We start from the raw sequence: 18,099 nt of genomic DNA, 5'->3' as shown, positions 1-18,099 counted from the left end.
TCAAAAAGACAGCCAAAAGAGTTTGATATGAGAATAAATCTAAAGTTAAAATATAGGGTAGAAATGCACCCATTTGCAGGAAATGTAGTCTTCATTTTCAAAATGTTCTTTCAAGGCTTGCATGTCTACATTAAAACATTCTTCTTCATACTGCATTAATATATGCTACTTTTAAACTTTCATGCAGAGAAGGAAATCACAACTAAAAAAATCACAAATTTTTTCATACGGTGTTGATGTGGAAATTTTTGCCTCGGCATTTTGATGGTGTGGACGTGTGGCACCGAATGGAGATAAGCGTCTCGACAGACGTCACAATATTTGAACAATGATGACGAAAACTGTTTTCTCTGTCGTGTCGGTGTGTGTCGAAAATTGCTATGCGCTTATTTTTTTATTAGATTTTGTGCGTGGCATATAATTGCTATGCGCAGAGGACGCTTAAACAGTGCGCAATTGCACAGGCGCGCACCTTAGAGGGAGCGTTGCTCGCACGGCTGCACTAGCTTCACAGCTAACGTTAGCCATGCTGCTACCTCTCTGCTCGAAGAGGGCGTTTACGTGTGTGACGTATGACGTGACAGTATGTGACGTATGACGTGACAGTATGTGACGTGTGTAAGAAGGTGCGCTTGCTGTCTGTGAGAGGGAGACACAAAAAGAGTGAGAAGAGCCTGTCGTGTAATGCCAGCAGCTAAAAGCAACTGCGTGAGAATCTACAGACCTGTGGATGTGTTGAAGGTGTGCTGGAAAATGCGTAACGGAAATTAGTAGCAGCAGAAAAGTGGAATGTATTATTTAAATAGGTGCGTTGGAAAACACGGACCGGAGTTTTTTTTAAAACTGGATCTGGATCGGCATTTTCCCATGCCTTGCCGATACGCATTTTTTTGCAAATATCGGCAGCCGATCCGATTCAAATATCGGATCGGGACATCCCTAACTCAGAGTATAATGACACAACAAAGGACCCTCCATCTGTTGACTCAATTGTTAGCTATTTATTTACGATTTAGAATGGATAAAAAAAGCCAAGCGTGTGTTCTTGTCTTACATAAAGATTGTGAACGATAAACAGCACACCTCTTTCCAATGTTTGCGTATTTCCAGTATGACTGACCATATATATGGTCAGTGTGCAGAAGCATTACTACAGTGACGTAGAATCTACAGAAATTACCGAGGGTGTTCGGAGTGGAATATTCAAAATGGCTGACTGAATTTGTAGCATTTTGTGATGTTTACACAGTATTTTCACATATTTTGCAGATTGTAAATACAATTGGATATGTTTAATGGATACAATGAAACACAAATAAGACATAAACTCAACTTGTTTTTCCACTCTACTGCTACTTTAACGTAGCTTGACAGCTCTCTCCACTTGCATACCAACTTTTGGTCATTCAGGATTTTTGCAATGACAAAATGGGAGACAAATACCACAATGATGTGTTCAACACTCACAAATCTTAGGTCGATGACATCCTGCAACATAAAGCGTATCCGAGACGACGTCTTCTTCTCCTTCACTATTTTTTCCATCTGATTAAAATATTGGTCCATTCGAGGCTAAGCAGAGAGGAGAAGGATTATTTCAAAAATAAAAAGGTTCACTCACATCAATCAACTCAGAGAGATGTTAGTTGAGTTTCAAAATGATGATCAGGCTGACCTTGGCCTTCTTAAAGTCCAGGTCTTTGCCGATGGTGGTGAGCAGTCTGCACAAGCACTCCAAAGACTCTTCGTCGTGGTTCTTCAGCAGCTTGATCACACACTCATGCATGATGACCTCGGTCAGCATCTTCAGCTTAAAAAGCTCCCCGATGAACTTGATGTTGCCGATGGATCGCCTCCGAGCCTTGTCCTTGGCTTCCTCCAGCTCTTCCTGCAGCCTCTCGCGCTCTGTGGACTGGGGGAGAACATTGCAAAACGAGAGCTCGCCTTGAGAAAAGTAAACCTTCCTGCCAAGCGAGTGTGTCACGTACCGAGTCAGCAGAGTCTAGCTCTTTCTGCTTCTTCTCAAAGACCACGTCGTCTACTTTGTCCTTTTCAAACTCCTTCTGGCAGCGATGTAGAAGCAAATTGCGAAAGTTGACCGTGTTGTTGGGTTTATCTGCTATTTGCACTCTGAGCTGTATGAAAAATGTTCAGATCTTTGAGTGTCATGCAAGGTATAAAGTCTTGTGTCCATTGCGATCAGCGCTTTACCTCGGCGAGGCAGCGGCACATTTGTCCGTAGGCGACGGAGAAGCTGGGCTCGTCGATGGCCTTCTCGAAGACCAGGTCAATGACTCCTTTGAGTCGCTCCTCTGTGTCAATGGTCAGGTCCGTCACCTGCTTCATCAACTGGCTAAACTTCTGAGGCGTTAGCTTGTTTAAGATGCTTCGCACCTTTTTAAAGAGCTCCTGAGGCAGAAATACATGAGATTGTGCAAATTAAATGCAAGATTGTTGAATATTGAACTTCAATGTTTTGGTCAAAAACTTTCTGAGTAATTTCACTACAAACTTCATAGGATGTGGGACCAAATAAGTTGCTGCTGGACAATTACGGCAAAAATCTAAGCGACGGGGACCAAATAACCGTCACGGCAGTTTTACGTTTATTACAAGATCTAAATGTTGGTTTCAATCATATTTTCATGAAATGCAAGCACCATCTACTGCATTGAGTGGAACAGTATCCCCTCTACCTTCTCAATGTCCCAATCTTTAACAGTTTCCTGCTTTATTGCTCAAAGGAGGGATCCACCACGATCTGTCATTATTATTGTTTGACTTTGGTGGAGGTCTGTGATCTCTACTTGGGATGTATACCGTATTTTTCGGACTATAAGTCGCAGTTTTTTCATAGTTTGGCCGGGGGTGCGACTTATACTCAGGAGCGACTTATGTGTGAAATTATTAACACATTACCGTAAAATATCAAATAATATTATTTAGCTCATTCACGTAAGAGACTAGACGTATAAGATTTCATCGGATTTAGCGATTAGGAGTGACAGATTGTTTGGTAAACGTATAGCATGTTCTATATCTTTTAGTTATTTGAATGACTCTTACCATAATATGTTACGTTACCATACCAGGCACGCTCTCAGTTGGTTATTTATGCGTCATATAACGTACACTTATTCAGCCTGTTGTTCACTATTCTTTATTTATTTTAAATTGCCTTTCAAATGTCTATTCTTGGTGTTGGGTTTTATCAAATAAATTTCCCCAAAAATGCGACTTATGTATGTTTTTTTCCTTCTTTATTATGCATTTTCGGCCAGTGCGACTTATACTCCGGAGCGACTTATAGTCCGAAAAATACGGTATATATATATATATATATATATATATATATATATATATGTGTGGGAAAAAAAAATCACAAGACTATTTCATCTCTACAGGCCTGTTTCATGAGGGGGTTCCCTCAATCATCAGGAGATTTTAATGGAAGCATTCACATACCATGGTTTATATAGGGCACAGAGTGGGTGGGTACAGGCTGGCGTAGGGGCGTGGTGATTGGCTCATGTGTTACCTAGGAGGTGTTTCCGTCTGTGGCGGCATGCTGTTACAATTTCGCTGCGCTTGTTGAGGGATGACAGGTCTGGACGGTAAATAATAAACAGTTTCTCTTTCAAGCATAGGTTGCATCTTTTATTACCACTATTGTAAGGTGTGCTGGGTGCAAGAATTTGCCATGTTATTGAATATTCAACATTATTGTCTTTGAGGTCCCAATTGTGTTTGCTGAGTTCTGTGGTATTCCGCAGGTTTTGGTTCCTGAAAGAAGCCTTGTGATTGTTCCATCTGGTTTTGAATTCTCCCTCGGTTAATCCTACATATGTGTCGGATGTGTTAATGTCCTTGCGTGTTACCTTAGATTGGTAGACAACTGATGTTTGTAAGCACCCCCCGTTGAGAGGGCAATCAGGTTTCTTTCGGCAGTTACAGCCTTTGTTGGTTTTGGAGTCGCTCTGTCCGGGGGCCGACGGCTCATTTGCAATTGTTTTGTTGTGGTTTGAGATGATTTGTCGTATATTGTTCATACAGCTGTAGCTCAATTTAATGTTGTTCTTGTTGAATACTTTTCTTAGGGTGTTGTCTTTGGGAAAGTGTTTGTCAATCAGATTGAGGAATTTGTGTCCAATGTTAGTTGAGACGTTTTTGCTGTATGGGGGGTTGTACCAGATGATGTCGTTTCGTTTTCTGTTCTTTTTTGGTTGGTTTTCTGGCGTGGGTTCATAGGTGAGGGTGAAATTGTATCCGCTTTCATCAAGGGCTTTTTGGTACGGGGGGTTGCTTGGTCAAATTCAGCTTTGCTAGATGACAGCATCGATAGCCTTTTATTAATTTCGGTAGGTATTCTTTTCGTGGTGGTGGGCGGGTGGTTGCTGTCATGGTGCACGTATTGGAGTGTTGTGTTGGGTTTCGTGAATGGTTGGTAGCTGTTATTTCTCAGGTTGAAAGTGACGTCAAGGAAGTTGACGGTTTGCTTGTTGGCTTCAATCGTGATCCGTAGGCCGTTCTCTTTGAAAATTTGGCATATGCGCTTCTTGGTATTCTCGCTGCTATGAACCCACGCCAGAAAACCAACCAAAAAAGAACAGAAAACGAAACGACATCATCTGGTACAACCCCCCATACAGCAAAAACGTCTCAACTAACATTGGACACAAATTCCTCAATCTGATTGACAAACACTTTCCCAAAGACAACACCCTAAGAAAAGTATTCAACAAGAACAACATTAAATTGAGCTACAGCTGTATGAACAATATACGACAAATCATCTCAAACCACAACAAAACAATTGCAAATGAGCCGTCGGCCCCCTGGACAGAGCGACTCCAAAACCAACAAAGGCTGTAACTGCCGAAAGAAACCTGATTGCCCTCTCAACGGGGGGTGCTTACAAACATCAGTTGTCTACCAATCTAAGGTAACACGCAAGGACATTAACACATCCGACACATATGTAGGATTAACCGAGGGAGAATTCAAAACCAGATGGAACAATCACAAGGCTTCTTTCAGGAACCAAAACCTGCGGAATACCACAGAACTCAGCAAACACATTTGGGACCTCAAAGACAATAATGTTGAATATTCAATAACATGGCAAATTCTTGCACCCAGCACACCTTACAATAGTGGTAATAAAAGATGCAACCTATGCTTGAAAGAGAAACTGTTTATTATTTACCGTCCAGACTGTCATCCCTCAACAAGCGCAGCGAAATTGTAACAGCATGCCGCCACAGACGGAAACACCTCCTAGGTAACACATGAGCCAATCACCACGCCCCTACGCCAGCCTGTACCCACCCACTCTGTGCCCTATATAAACCATGGTATGTGAATGCTTCCATTAAAATCTCCTGATGATTGAGGGAACCCCCTCATGAAACAGGCCTGTAGAGATGAAATAGTCTTGTGATTTTTTTCCCCCACACATACGCATTTGCGCTCTACTACGGTATCGAGCACTATTTTTTGGATAACCTTATTAAGACATATATATATATATATATATATATATATATATATATATATATTGGTTTTTATCTAGTCTGCATTTGTCTGTGTTATTATTATTATTGGCTTTTATCTCGTTTGCACTTTGTATTATTTCCATTATCATTATTATCAACTCATCTTTGCCTTATTCTATTTTTTATTTTCCTATTTTAATGATGTTGGATCTATGTTGTTGGGGACAAGTGTTGTAAACTAGCTTTGGCTACAAACACTATGATGCATACATTGGATAACTGTTTCAGATGTTTATGTTTTTGTATCTGTCCCTATTTCAAATAAACCTCTATAATAATAATAATATCGTTAGAATTTGATCCGTACCAATATAGATATTCCTTATCGATACCGGTATTCATCGGTACTATATGTAATTGGTGTACATAGATTTTTAAAAACGCATTTTTATGACCATTTTTGTTAGCGCAAAAGGATGTACACCAGCAACATCATGTGACATCTCACAGCAGTGAAGTCTTTTAAAGTCTTAAACAAGTCAACAATATTAGCAGTGCAAGGTGCAATGCAATTATGTCATCATGTGATTCATTCACTCCTCTCTGAGCTGCCACCATAACGTGGTAGAGGAGTTTGCGTGTCCCAATGATCCTAGGAGCTATGTTGTCCGGGGGCTTTATGCCCCCTGGTAGGGTCTCCCAAGACAAACTGGTCCTAGGTGAGGGATCAGACAAAGAGCAGCTCGAAGACCTCCATGAATAATAAAAAACAAGGACCCAGATTTCCCTCGCCCGGACGCGGGTCACCGTGGCCCCCCTCTGGAGCCAGGCCCGGAAGTGGGGCACGATGGCGAGCGCCTGGTGGCCGGGCCTGTCCCCATGGGGCCCGGCCGGGCACAGCCCGAAGAGGCAACGTGGGTCCCCCCTCCAATGGGCTCACCACCCATAGCAGGGGTCATAGAGGTCAGGTGCGATGTGAGCTGGGCGGCAGCCGAAGGCAGGGCACTTGGCAAACCGATCCTCGGCTACAGAAGCTAGCTCTTGGGATGTGGAACGTCACCTCGCTGGGGGGGAAGGAGCCTGAGCTAGTGCGCGAAGTGGAGAAGTTCCGGCTAGATATAGTCGGACTCACTTCGACGCACAGCAAGGGCTCTGGAACCAGTTCTCTCGAAAGGGGCTGGACTCTCTTCTACTCTGGCGTTGCCGGCAGTGAGAGGCGACGGGCTGGGGTGGCAATTCTTGTTGCCCCCCGGCTCAGAGCCTGTACGTTGGAGTTCAACCCGGTGGACAGAGGGTAGCTTCCCTCCGCCTTCGGGTGGGGGAACGGGTCCTGACTGTGGTTTGCGCTTACGCGCCAAACCGCAGCTCAGAGTACCCACCCTTTTTGGATTCACTCGAGGGAGTACTTGAGAGTGCTCCCCCGGGTGATTCCCTCGTGCTACTGGGGGACTTCAATGCTCATGTTGGCAACGACAGTGAAACCTGGAGAGGCGTGATTGGGAAGAATGGCTGCCCGGATCTGAACCCGAGCGGTGTTTTGTTATTGGACTTTTGTGCCCGTCACAGACTGTCCATAACGAACACCATGTTCAAACATAAGGGTGTCCATATGTGCACTTGGCACCAGGACACCCTAGGCCGCAGTTCCATGATCGACTTTGTAGTTGTGTCATCGGATTTGCGGCCTCATGTTTTGGACACTCGGGTGAAGAGAGGGGCGGAGCTTTCTACCGATCACCACCTGGTGGTGAGTTGGCTGCGATGGTGGGGGACGATGCCGGACAGACCTTGCAGGCCCAAACGCATTGTGAGGGTTTGCTGGGAACGTCTGGCAGAGTCTCCTGTCAGACAGAGTTTCAATTCCCACCTCCGGAAGAACTTTGAACATGTCACGAGGGAGGTGCTGGACATTGAGTCCGAATGGACCATGTTCCGCGCCTCTATTGTCGAGGCGGCTGATTGGAGCTGTGGCCGCAAGGTAGTTGGTGCTTGTCGTGGCGGTATTCCTAGAACCCGTTGGTGGACACCGGCGGTGAGGGATGCCGTCAAGCTGAAGAAGGCGTCCTATCGGGTTCTTTTGGCTCATAGGACTCCTGAGGCAGCGGACAGGTACCGACAGGCCAAGCGGTGTGCGGCTTTAGCGGTCGCAGAGGCAAAAACTCGGACATGGGAGGAGTTCGGGGAAGCCATGGAAAACGACTTCCGGACGGCTTCGAAGCAATTCTGGACCACCATCCGCCGCCTCAGGAAGGGGAAGCAGTGCACTATCAACACCGTGTATGGCAAGGATGGTGTTCTGCTGACCTCGACTGCGGATGTTGTGGATCGGTGGAGGGAATACTTCGAAGACCTCCTCAATCCCACCAACACGTCTTCTTATGAGGAAGCAGTGCCTGGGGAGTCTGTGGTGGGCTCTCCTATTTCTGGGGCTGAGGTTGCTGAGGTAGTTAAAAAGCTCCTCGGTGGCAAGGCCCCAGGGGTAGATGAGACCCGCCCGGAGTTCCTTAAGGCTCTGGATGCTGTGGGGCTGTCTTGGTTGACAAGACTCTGCAGCATCGCGTGGACATCGGGGGCGGTACCTCTGGATTGGCAGACCGGGGTGGTGGTTCCTCTCTTTAAGAAGGGGAACCGGAGGGTGTGCTCTAACTATCGTGGGATCACACTCCTCAGCCTTCCCGGTAAGGTCTATTCAGGTGTACTGGAGAGGAGGCTACGCCGGATAGTCGAACCTCGGATTCAGGAGGAACAGTGTGGTTTTCGTCCTGGTCGTGGAACTGTGGACCAGCTCTATACTCTCGGCAGGGTCCTTGAGGGTGCATGGGAGTTTGCCCAACCAGTCTACATGTGTTTTGTGGACTTGGAGAAGGCATTCGACCGTGTCCCTTGGGAAGTCCTGTGGGGAGTGCTCAGAGAGTATGGGGTATCGGACTGTCTGATTGTGGCAGTCCGCTCCCTGTATGCTCAGTGCTTGAGCTTGGTCCGCATTGCCGGCAGTAAGTCGGACACGTTTCCAGTGAGGGTTGGACTCCGCCAAGGCTGCCCTTTGTCACCGATTCTGTTCATAACTTTTATGGACAGAATTTCTAGGCGCAGTCAAGGCGTTGAGGGGATCTGGTTTGGTGGCTGCAGGATTAGGTCTCTGCTTTCTGCAGATGATGTGGTCCTGTTGGCTTCATCTGGCCAGGATCTTCAGCTCTCACTGGATCGGTTCGCAGCCGAGTGTGAAGCGACTGGGATGAGAATCAGCACCTCCAAGTCCGAGTCCATGGTTCTCGTCCGGAAAAGGGTGGAGTGCCATCTCCGGGTTGGGGAGGAGATCTTGCCCCAAGTGGAGGAGTTCAAGTACCTCGGAGTCTTGTTCACGAGTGAGGGAAGAGTGGATCGTGAGATCGACAGGCGGATCGGTGCGGCGTCTTCAGTAATGCGGACGCTGTATCGATCCGTTGTGGTGAAGAAGGAGCTGAGCCGGAAGGCAAAGCTCTCAATTTACCGGTCGATCTACGTTCCCATTCTCACCTATGGTCATGAGCTTTGGGTTATGACCGAAAGGACAAGATCACGGGTACAAACGGCCGAAATGAGTTTCCCCCGCCGGGTGGCGGGGCTCTCCCTTAGAGATAGGGTGAGAAGCTCTGCCATCCGGGGGGAGCTCAAAGTAAAGCCGCTGCTCCTCCACATCGAGAGGAGCCAGATGAGGTGGTTCGGGCATCTGGTCAGGATGCCACCCGAACGCCTCCCTAGGGAGGTGTTTAGGGCACGTCCAACCGGTAGGAGGACGCGGGGAAGACCCAGGACACGTTGGGAACGCCTCGGGGTCCCACAGGAAGAGCTGGACGAAGTGGCTGGGGAGAGGGAAGTCTGGGCTTCCCTGCTTAGGCTGCTGCCCCCGCGACCCGACCTCGGATAAGCGGAAGAAGATGGATGGATGGATGGGTGATTCATTCATTACTCTCAGCTGGAAATAATATCTATGTATAGAATTTATGTGCTTTGACATATCATTGAAAACATATAATATAAATCAATACAATCAGTTAGCATGTCAGATGGGTGTGCATTTTAGCTAGGTGTGTTTTGATGCCACACAAGCGCGGCGCAATGGAGTGACGTCAGACGGCGACAAGAGACCCGCCAGCGAATGCTATCTTACTGCAGAGCAACTTTATGGATTATTATAATATGTTTCACTCTTTCAGTAGATTATTATTTGCCTGTAGATTTCTGGATCGCTAAAAGGATGGTTGATGAAGTGCTTCAAAATAAGAGCTCAAGGCATATACTGTATAACAGCGCATAACAGGAAGTTAACATCACAAAGAGGAAAACCCATAAAAATAGGTTACAAAAGTTATTTAATAAGAAGCCAAAAAGTGCAAAAACAATAATGTTCGTGTTGGAAGAGTTGTGAATTAGATACACCTGCAGTCTGCAGGTGTACCTAATGTTGTGGCCCTGCAGTCATTCACAACTCCTCCAAAACAAACATTATTGTTTTTGCACTTTTTGGCTTCTTATGAAATAACTTTTTTAAATAGATTCAATCTTGCACGTGGAAAATTTAAGTGTGGGCTTTAGTTGATATAACAATTCTACGGCGGGGGTGCAGGAGGCGGGATTACTGGAGCCTCAGCCAGTGCGTCTTTTGCAGCCGTTTTATGATCGCTCAGCACAAGAAATACGTTACACACATACAGTTGTTGACAAAATACACTGTACATTATATACCTCAGCTAACTAAACTATGGAAATGTATAATATAATTCATACAGCAATACAGTCTCACTGCACAGCAGGCCAGCAGTTAGCCGGGTCCGCAATCCATGTTGAGGCACTGAGTGACGTGCCTCAACTGGCTGCTGTTCACCGCACCGTCTCTTCTCAGTATTTGAACGGCAAATGTGAAAATTCAGCGATTTTGAATAAAAATAATCTAAAACTGGTGAAGTTAAATGGAAAATAACTTTATAGTATAATCACTGGATACATATAATAATTTAATTAATTTTTTTTCTTTTTACATTTTTTTTCTTTCCATGATGGCAGGTGAGGCCCCGCCTCACCTGCCTCTAGTGACTGCACGTCACTGGTGTGGTGGTGGTGTTGTTTCCTTATTTGTGATTATTCCAAGCTGATAAGATCCTACACGTATCCTTTTTATGAGTAGCAGCAGCACTTGAAGTGAAAGTGATAGCATGTCATAATTACCACAGTCAGCTGGATTAAAAAAATACAGATAGCCGGATCATTTGTCCAGGATCTAAACGGTACTCCTGGACCAACCCAATTAGAAACCGGTACTAAAAAATACCGGTACTCGGTGGGGCTGTGAATTTTTGGGCACCACATGATTCATTTCGATTTTAGGGGGTAACGATTCGATTCAGAATCGATTTTTGATTCAAAATCAATTCTTTTTTTTTTTTACATGATTAACTCCATTCCTTTATAAAATAAATAAAAGCTTTGATTAATTTATATATTACTTAAAATATATATAAATATATATATTTTTTAAATGCTAGCCAAACATTTATTAAAGTCAAATACAAATAAGGCAAAAAGAGAAGTATCCGTACAGTAAATCTGTACAGTTGATATGTGTCAAAAATATGATTTGCCTGAGTGGTTGGACAGGACAGATTACAATTTTATATATATATATATATATATATATATATATATATATATATAGGGGTGTCAAAAAAATTACTTTTTCAAATGAATCGCCTTTCTTACTTGTAACGATTCTTAATCGATAAAAAAAAAATCCTAAATCAATTTTAAATATATATATTTAAAATCAAAATGTGTGTCCAGCTTTGGGGGAGCAGGAGTCCTAACTGCTTTGGTACACCTGCCGATGACAGACATATGACAGCCTTAAGTATTTTCAATGAAAAGAAAGGTCAAGAACTTGTAACGATTCTTAATCGATTAAAAAAATCCTAAATCGATTTTAAATATATATATATATATATATATGTATGTCGATTTTTTTTAAACGATTAAGAATCGTTACAAGTAAGAAAGGCTTATACATACATACATACATACATACATATATATATATATATATATATATATATATATATAAATATATATATATAAATAAATAAATATGTATATATGTATATATACATATATATATATATATATATATATACACACACACACACACACACCGGTATATATATATATATATATATATATATATATATAAAATCGATTTTGGATTTTTTTTAATCGATTAAGAATCGTTACAAGTAAGAAAGGCGATTCATCAAATATATATATATATATACATATAAAAATAAAATCGATTTAGGATTTTTCTTAATCGATTAAGAATCGTTACAAATAAGAAAGGCGATTCATTTGAAAAATGAATTTTTTTGACACACCTAGTACTCGGTATACATCCCCAATCTCTACAGTGCCACTACAGTTATGAATCACAATTTGTACTCCATAAAAGTGATTTCATTCATGATAATGGAATGTGTTCACTATCTTTAGTTTGCTCATATTATCTTGTGTTTTTACTACCTGTGTCTTCAGCATCTCAGGGTTCTCCACTGCCACACAATCCCGCTTTGCGCCCGGCTTCCAAGCGTTCTCTGATCTTTTCAGCTGAATGTCGGCATTCACCGACACGTTCATGATGATCTTCCTGGGGGGAGGCCGCCGTGTGCCCATGGTCATTAGCTGCGAGTGCGACAACAAACAGGGTGTTGATAATACAATAACACACACACTGTGTAAAACACTGACGTGGTGTTTACATGAACAATTCTTCTTTGCTTGACTACTACAGCAGTTGTGGCAAATGAAAAATCAGGAACCTGCCGTCTACTTTACAAAATAAATGTTAGGAGTGACTTCAGGACAGAAATGTTGCTCATCTACGATTACAGGCATGATTAAAGTTTGACTACAAACCTTCTTGACACATGACTGACATCCTGAGGGTGAACGTGGGTACGTGTGCAACTCACCATAGCGCCTCGTGCGCTGCTCATCTGTCTGCCAAAGTCTGCAAATGCAGGTGTAAAATCAGGTCCCCTGGAAATCACCCTGGGATCCACCACTCGAGAAGGCAGCTTGTTTTGGTTCACCTGTGTGACATGAGAGAATACATCCTTAACAGCAGTGCCACTCAGCTCACAGTCAGAAAAAGGGCAAACATTTGGTAAATGACAGGCATTGGATATTACTAGTTGTTTTCCTTGCTTGTTGTCTTTTCACAGTACAGACCATATGTTATGTGAGTCAAGCTCAGCAGGCCGTCCAGCAAAACAAGTCGGAACCAGATGTGGAAGAAAAGAAAGGAACCCATGAGAAATGATCGTGGGGGGAGGAGAGAATTTCACTTTTCTTTTAAATTTAGTTTATTGGCTTTAACCTTTTCTCTGGTCTTTTTCTGTAAGTTCTGACACTACTGGTCTTCATCACAGTTTAGAGCAGGGGTGAGGATGGGGTACTTGCTAAGTGTGATTTGAATCAAAACAGGCGTGAGCTGCATGTGGTAAACATAAAGCAATGTCAAAACTACACAGAAAGCCTTAGTGGCATGTTGAACATTCAAGCAGTGACACTTCAGAAAGATACAAACCCAACAAAGTGGTTGTATGCTTGGTTCTTCATCTCAGATATAAACTTATGATAAGATGCAGCTTGCCTCCATTATAATAATCAAATCTTAGTGATGTAAGCACCCTTTGAGGGAAAAAAAAACAGGAACATTGAGAAGGAAAAAAAAGGAAAATTTCTATCAGCATAAAGTGCTGCCACGCAAAACCCGAAAGAAAAGTTAGAAAATCAAGATTACATTTCCTGCAATTGGGCTTGTCTCGCAAACGCGCATGGCATGACGTGCACAGAAATCATCGAGCTGCAACACTGCATTAAGAAAGACTGTTGCAACAAATCGGTCATTTTCCAGCATCCGACATCAAACAACTCTTACCTCAACCACGAGACCACGACCATCATCGCTTGCCTGCGACGGGAAGCTAACGCCAAATACTAGAGTGCGTGAACATTGCTTCAAAGTACGGATTTTGTGTTGATTTATACAAACCCCGTTTCCATATGAGTTGGGGAATTGTGTTAGATGTAAATATAAACGGAATACAATGATTTGCAAATCCTTTTCAACCCATATTCAATTGAATGCACTACAAAGACAAGATATTTGACGTTCAAACTCATAAACTTTATTTTTTTTGGCAAATAATTAACTTAGAATTTCATGGCTGCAACATGTGCCAAAGTAGTTGGGAAAGGGCATGTTCACCATTGTGTTACATGGCCTTTCCTTTTAACAACACTCAGTAAACGTTTGGGAACTGAGAAGACATATTTTTAAGCTTCTCAGGTGGAATTATTTCCCATTCTTGCTTGATGTACAGCTTACGTTGTTCAACAGTCCGGGGGTCTCCGTTGTGGTATTTTAGGATTCATAATGCGCCACACATTTTCAATGGGAGACAGGTCTGGACTACAGGCAGGCCAGTCTAGTACCCGCACTCTTTTACTATGAAGCCACGTTGATGTAACACGTGGCTTGGCATTGTCTTGCTGAAATAAGCAGGGGCGTCCATGGTAACGTTGCTTGGATGGCAAATATGTTGCTCCAAAACCTGTATGTACCTTTCAGCATTAATGGCGCCTTCACAGATGTGTAAGTTACCCATGTCTTGAGCACTAATACACCCCCATACCATCACAGATGCTGGCTTTTCAACTTTGCGCCTATAACAATCCGGATGGTTCTTGTCCTCTTTCTGGTTCTGGAGGACACGGCGTCCACAGTTTCCAAAAACAATTTGAAATGTGGACTCGTCAGACCACAGAACACTTTTCCACTTTGTATCAGTCCATCTTAGATGAGCTCAGGCCCAGCGAAGCCAACGGCTTTTCTGGGTGTTGTTGGTAAAAGGTTTTCCCCTTGCATAGGAGAGTTTTAACTTGCACTTACAGATGTAGCGACCAACTGTAGTTACTGACAGTGGGTTTCTGAAGTCTTCCTGAGCCCATGTGGTGATATCCTTTACACACTGATGTCGCTTGTTGATGCAGTACAGCCTGAGGGATCGAAGGTCACGGGCTTAGCTGCTTACGTGCAGTGATTTCTCCAGATTCTCTGAACCCTTTGATGATATTACGGACCGTAGATGGTGAAATCCCTAAATTCCTTGCAATAGCTGGTTGAGAAAGGTTTTTCTTAAACTGTTCAACAATTTGCTCACGCATTTGTTGACAAAGTGGTGACCCTCGCCCCATCCTTGTTTGTGAATGACTGAGCATTTCATGGAATCTACTTTTATACCCAATCATGGCACCCACCTGTTCCCAATTTGCCTGTTCACCTGTGGGATGTTCCAAATAAGTGTTTGATGAGCATTCCTTAACTTTATCAGTATTTATTGCCACCTTTCCCAACTTCTTTGTCACGTGTTGCTGGCATCAAATTCTAAAGTTAATGATTATTTGCAAAAAAAAAAGTTTATCAGTTTGAACATCAAATATGTTGTCTTTGTAGCATATTCAACTGAACATGGGTTGAAAATTATTTGCAAATCATTGTATTCCGTTTATATTTACATCTAACACAATTTCCCAACTCATATGGAAACGGGGTTTGTATATAAAAAAGTAAACAAGGGCAGTTATATGTGGTTAAAACAAGGCAACAGCTAAAAAAGGACTTCCCAGTTTATCCCTTCTTTATCACACAGTATAAGACTACAGTGGCCATAAACAGTTAGCTTTTACAGCTGGGGTCCCCAAAGTGCGGCACAGGGAACCATCTGTGGTACGTGACTTGTTTGTCATTGGACCTAAGTACATTACAAAAAAAACACACGCAAAAATTGGGAAAACAGCAAGAAACAAAAGAAAAAAACTCAATGTTGACATAAGCCAATAATAACAACACAAAACAAAACCAAACAAATACAATATATAAATATGTATGGTTTACGTAAGGGTAGATTTTGCTTTGGTTTTTGGCTGAAACCAGAGATCTTAAGCTCGAAAAGGTCGGTGACCGTTGGGATTGTAATCATCCAAATATGTTTAGCAGCAAAGTTGTCAACGTTGTGGCTCAGAGAGCAAACGGAGGCAACTAGAAGTAAGCTAGCCTGACGGTTAGCTAACCGTTGAGCTTGTGCTGAGATGGTCTCCCCCTCCTGCGGCGTTTAGGCAAGAGGAACAACAAGTACCTGCAGCTGAGGCGAACGATTAACACATTTGGTTTGGATCCTATTTTTATTGGCATTTCATTCAAAAATGAATGCTGAAGTAATAGTTTGACGTGAACAAGATATTTATTGATATTTCATTAAAAAATCTAAACAAAAATGTATCTATAAAAACACTAATTTCCGTGTTTTTGCGGAAATTACACATGCCTGAAATGTACAACGTCGCTGGTCTTAACTCTAGTTTTTTTTTTTCTTGCAGTGCAATGCGAGCCTCCAGGCGTAGAGAAGGTCAGGTCATGCCGTTTACAAATCAATACGCATGCTTGGACATTTGAGCAGCACTGCTATCCTGCACTAAAATGTCACAACCAAGACAAAACTCAGCACCATGTCAGGAAGTGACAGGCGGGAGCCAGGTCTAGTTGTAGCGCTAGAGCAGAGTCAGCAACCCGCGGCTCTAGGCGGCTCTTTAGCAGCGCCCTAGTGGCTCCCTGGACCTCTTTCAGAGTTGTGTGAAAATGGAAAAAGATGAAGAAAAAAAAAAGTTAAAAAAAAAATAAAAAATTTCTGTAAGAGAACAAACATGACACAAACCTTCTTAATTGTTAGAAATCCCACTGTTTATGTTATACATGCTTCACTAATGAGAGTATTTGGCAAGCACCGTTTTGTCCTACTAATTTCAGCGATCCTTGAACTCATTGTAGTTTGTTTACATGTACAACTTTTTCCGATGCTGCCACAGAAAGACGTGTTTTATGCCACTCCTTTGTCTCATTTTGTCCACCAAATGTTTTATGCTGTGCGTGAATACACAAAGGTGAGCTTTGTTGATTTGCTGGAATGCCAATCAGGCATATTGGTCAATCCATGACGGTAAGCTAATCGGTGCTAACATGCTATTTAGGCTAGCTGTATGTACATATTGCATCATTATGCCTTGTTTGTAAGTATATTTGAGCTCATTTAATTTCCTTTATTTATGTCCTTTGTGTATTTAATTTATATTTGCATGTCTCATGACACATTATCTGTACGTAATATTGGCTGCATTTCTGATAGTTGTTTTCGTGCCATGTTGTTCCACACCACAGCAAACGTTAGCCAGCTCGCAAAGATTGTAATAAATCCAATACAAAAAGACAGCCTGCTGTTTCTTTTAACTTGGACACACACATCTATACCGTTGACCATTCTGAGCCAGTATTTTTCAGAACTTATCTCATCCTGTGAAAAGCCTCCATTTTACTAATGATTTCCAATGTTGCAAAAATGTGTACAATAAAAATCAAAATCCAACATTTCTGTCAACAAAGATTTGCGTCAGCCTTTGATAGTAGGCTATTATAGCTAATATAGATACTTACATCATGTGTTGCCTTCATTATAAGACTTTTAATTTTTTGCGGCTCCAGACAGATTTTTTGTTGTTGTATTTTTTGGTCCAATATGGCTCTTTCCACATTTTGGGTTTCCGACCCTCATTGTGAGTAGGCACTTTCATTTGCCTACCTTGTCAAGCACCACATCACTGATGGGCGGGAGACCGTCTGGCTTCTGCACACAGGCAGGCATGAATTGGAAGCTCAACAGGACATCCCTGTCATACTGCCGCTTCCTCTCTGCCAGGTCTAAAGCAATAGATAGATTAAAAAAAAAGCCGATCAACAAGTGTAAAGGCAGAGCCCTCTCTGACCTTCTAGGTCCTGTGAGGCACCAGTAGAGTTATCTTTGTCCCCGGGCGAGACTCCGCTGTCGCTGCTCTCAGTCTCAGAGGTGTGGCCCGCCCCGTTCCTTAGAGGCTCCGGTTCAGCCTCGCCGTTCTCCTCTGGGACAGCCAGCTTCCTATCAGCATCCGGGCTGCCGGCAGAAGCAGGAACGGTGGTGGAGGTGAAGACTGACGATGGGGTCGCTGAGCCGCCCAGCAGCGCCGGATCCACAAGGACTGGGTCTATGGGCCGGGGTTGGTCCTGTAGCAAGATACAGTTCTCAGATTGATGGCCCTTGTATCCCCAAAGTCTGTCCATTCCCAGCAAAAGTGTGTGTGATATTCTGATCAGCAATGAGGAGCAGAGACAGAGCTGAATGATGGATAAGACCCTGCTGGAGCAAAAACTGACGTCTAAGCCACATGTGGAAACATTTTCACCATGATTTATGGTGCCTTTCCTTCCTCCCGCTGCCCTTTGATACACTGAAATGTGATTTTCAAAACAAAAGAGAAACTAGCTCAAATATGTCTCGGCATCTTCTACCTCGTGCTCCTTCAGAGGTGCATCTCCAGCGTGAATCACTTCATTTGGTTTCCTCCAGGTCTTTGGTATAACAGGAGAAGTTTGATTTACTGCAAATAAAAGCTCAACATTAGGACTTTGCACTTTTAGTTGACACAAACC

General features: G+C 43.1%; 1 protein-coding gene across 13 annotated transcripts in view; it reads right to left on the bottom strand.

Annotated features, from left to right (window-relative positions):
- eif4g3a (eukaryotic translation initiation factor 4 gamma, 3a) overlaps positions 1–18,099 on the bottom strand; it is a 107,649-nt gene that overhangs the window by 27,630 nt on the left and 61,920 nt on the right. For all 13 annotated transcript variants that reach the window (XM_061937778.2, XM_061937789.2, XM_061937777.2 and 10 more), the window contains 9 exons: positions 17,959–18,047; positions 17,400–17,673; positions 17,216–17,334; positions 12,491–12,610; positions 12,042–12,200; positions 2,212–2,409; positions 1,989–2,135; positions 1,676–1,912; positions 1,468–1,572 (listed from right to left, as the gene is read on the bottom strand). In XM_061937778.2, the coding sequence (XP_061793762.2) occupies positions 1,468–1,572; positions 1,676–1,912; positions 1,989–2,135; positions 2,212–2,409; positions 12,042–12,200; positions 12,491–12,610; positions 17,216–17,334; positions 17,400–17,673; positions 17,959–18,047 (1,448 nt within the window). The remainder of the gene's footprint in view (positions 1–1,467; positions 1,573–1,675; positions 1,913–1,988; positions 2,136–2,211; positions 2,410–12,041; positions 12,201–12,490; positions 12,611–17,215; positions 17,335–17,399; positions 17,674–17,958; positions 18,048–18,099) is intronic.

Source organism: Nerophis lumbriciformis, linkage group LG03 (genome assembly GCF_033978685.3).
Source record: "Nerophis lumbriciformis linkage group LG03, RoL_Nlum_v2.1, whole genome shotgun sequence".
NCBI lineage: Eukaryota > Metazoa > Chordata > Actinopteri > Syngnathiformes > Syngnathidae > Nerophis > Nerophis lumbriciformis.
The sequence above is the reverse complement of the archived record's forward strand: the minus strand, read 5'-3'. Positions and strand labels throughout refer to the sequence as shown.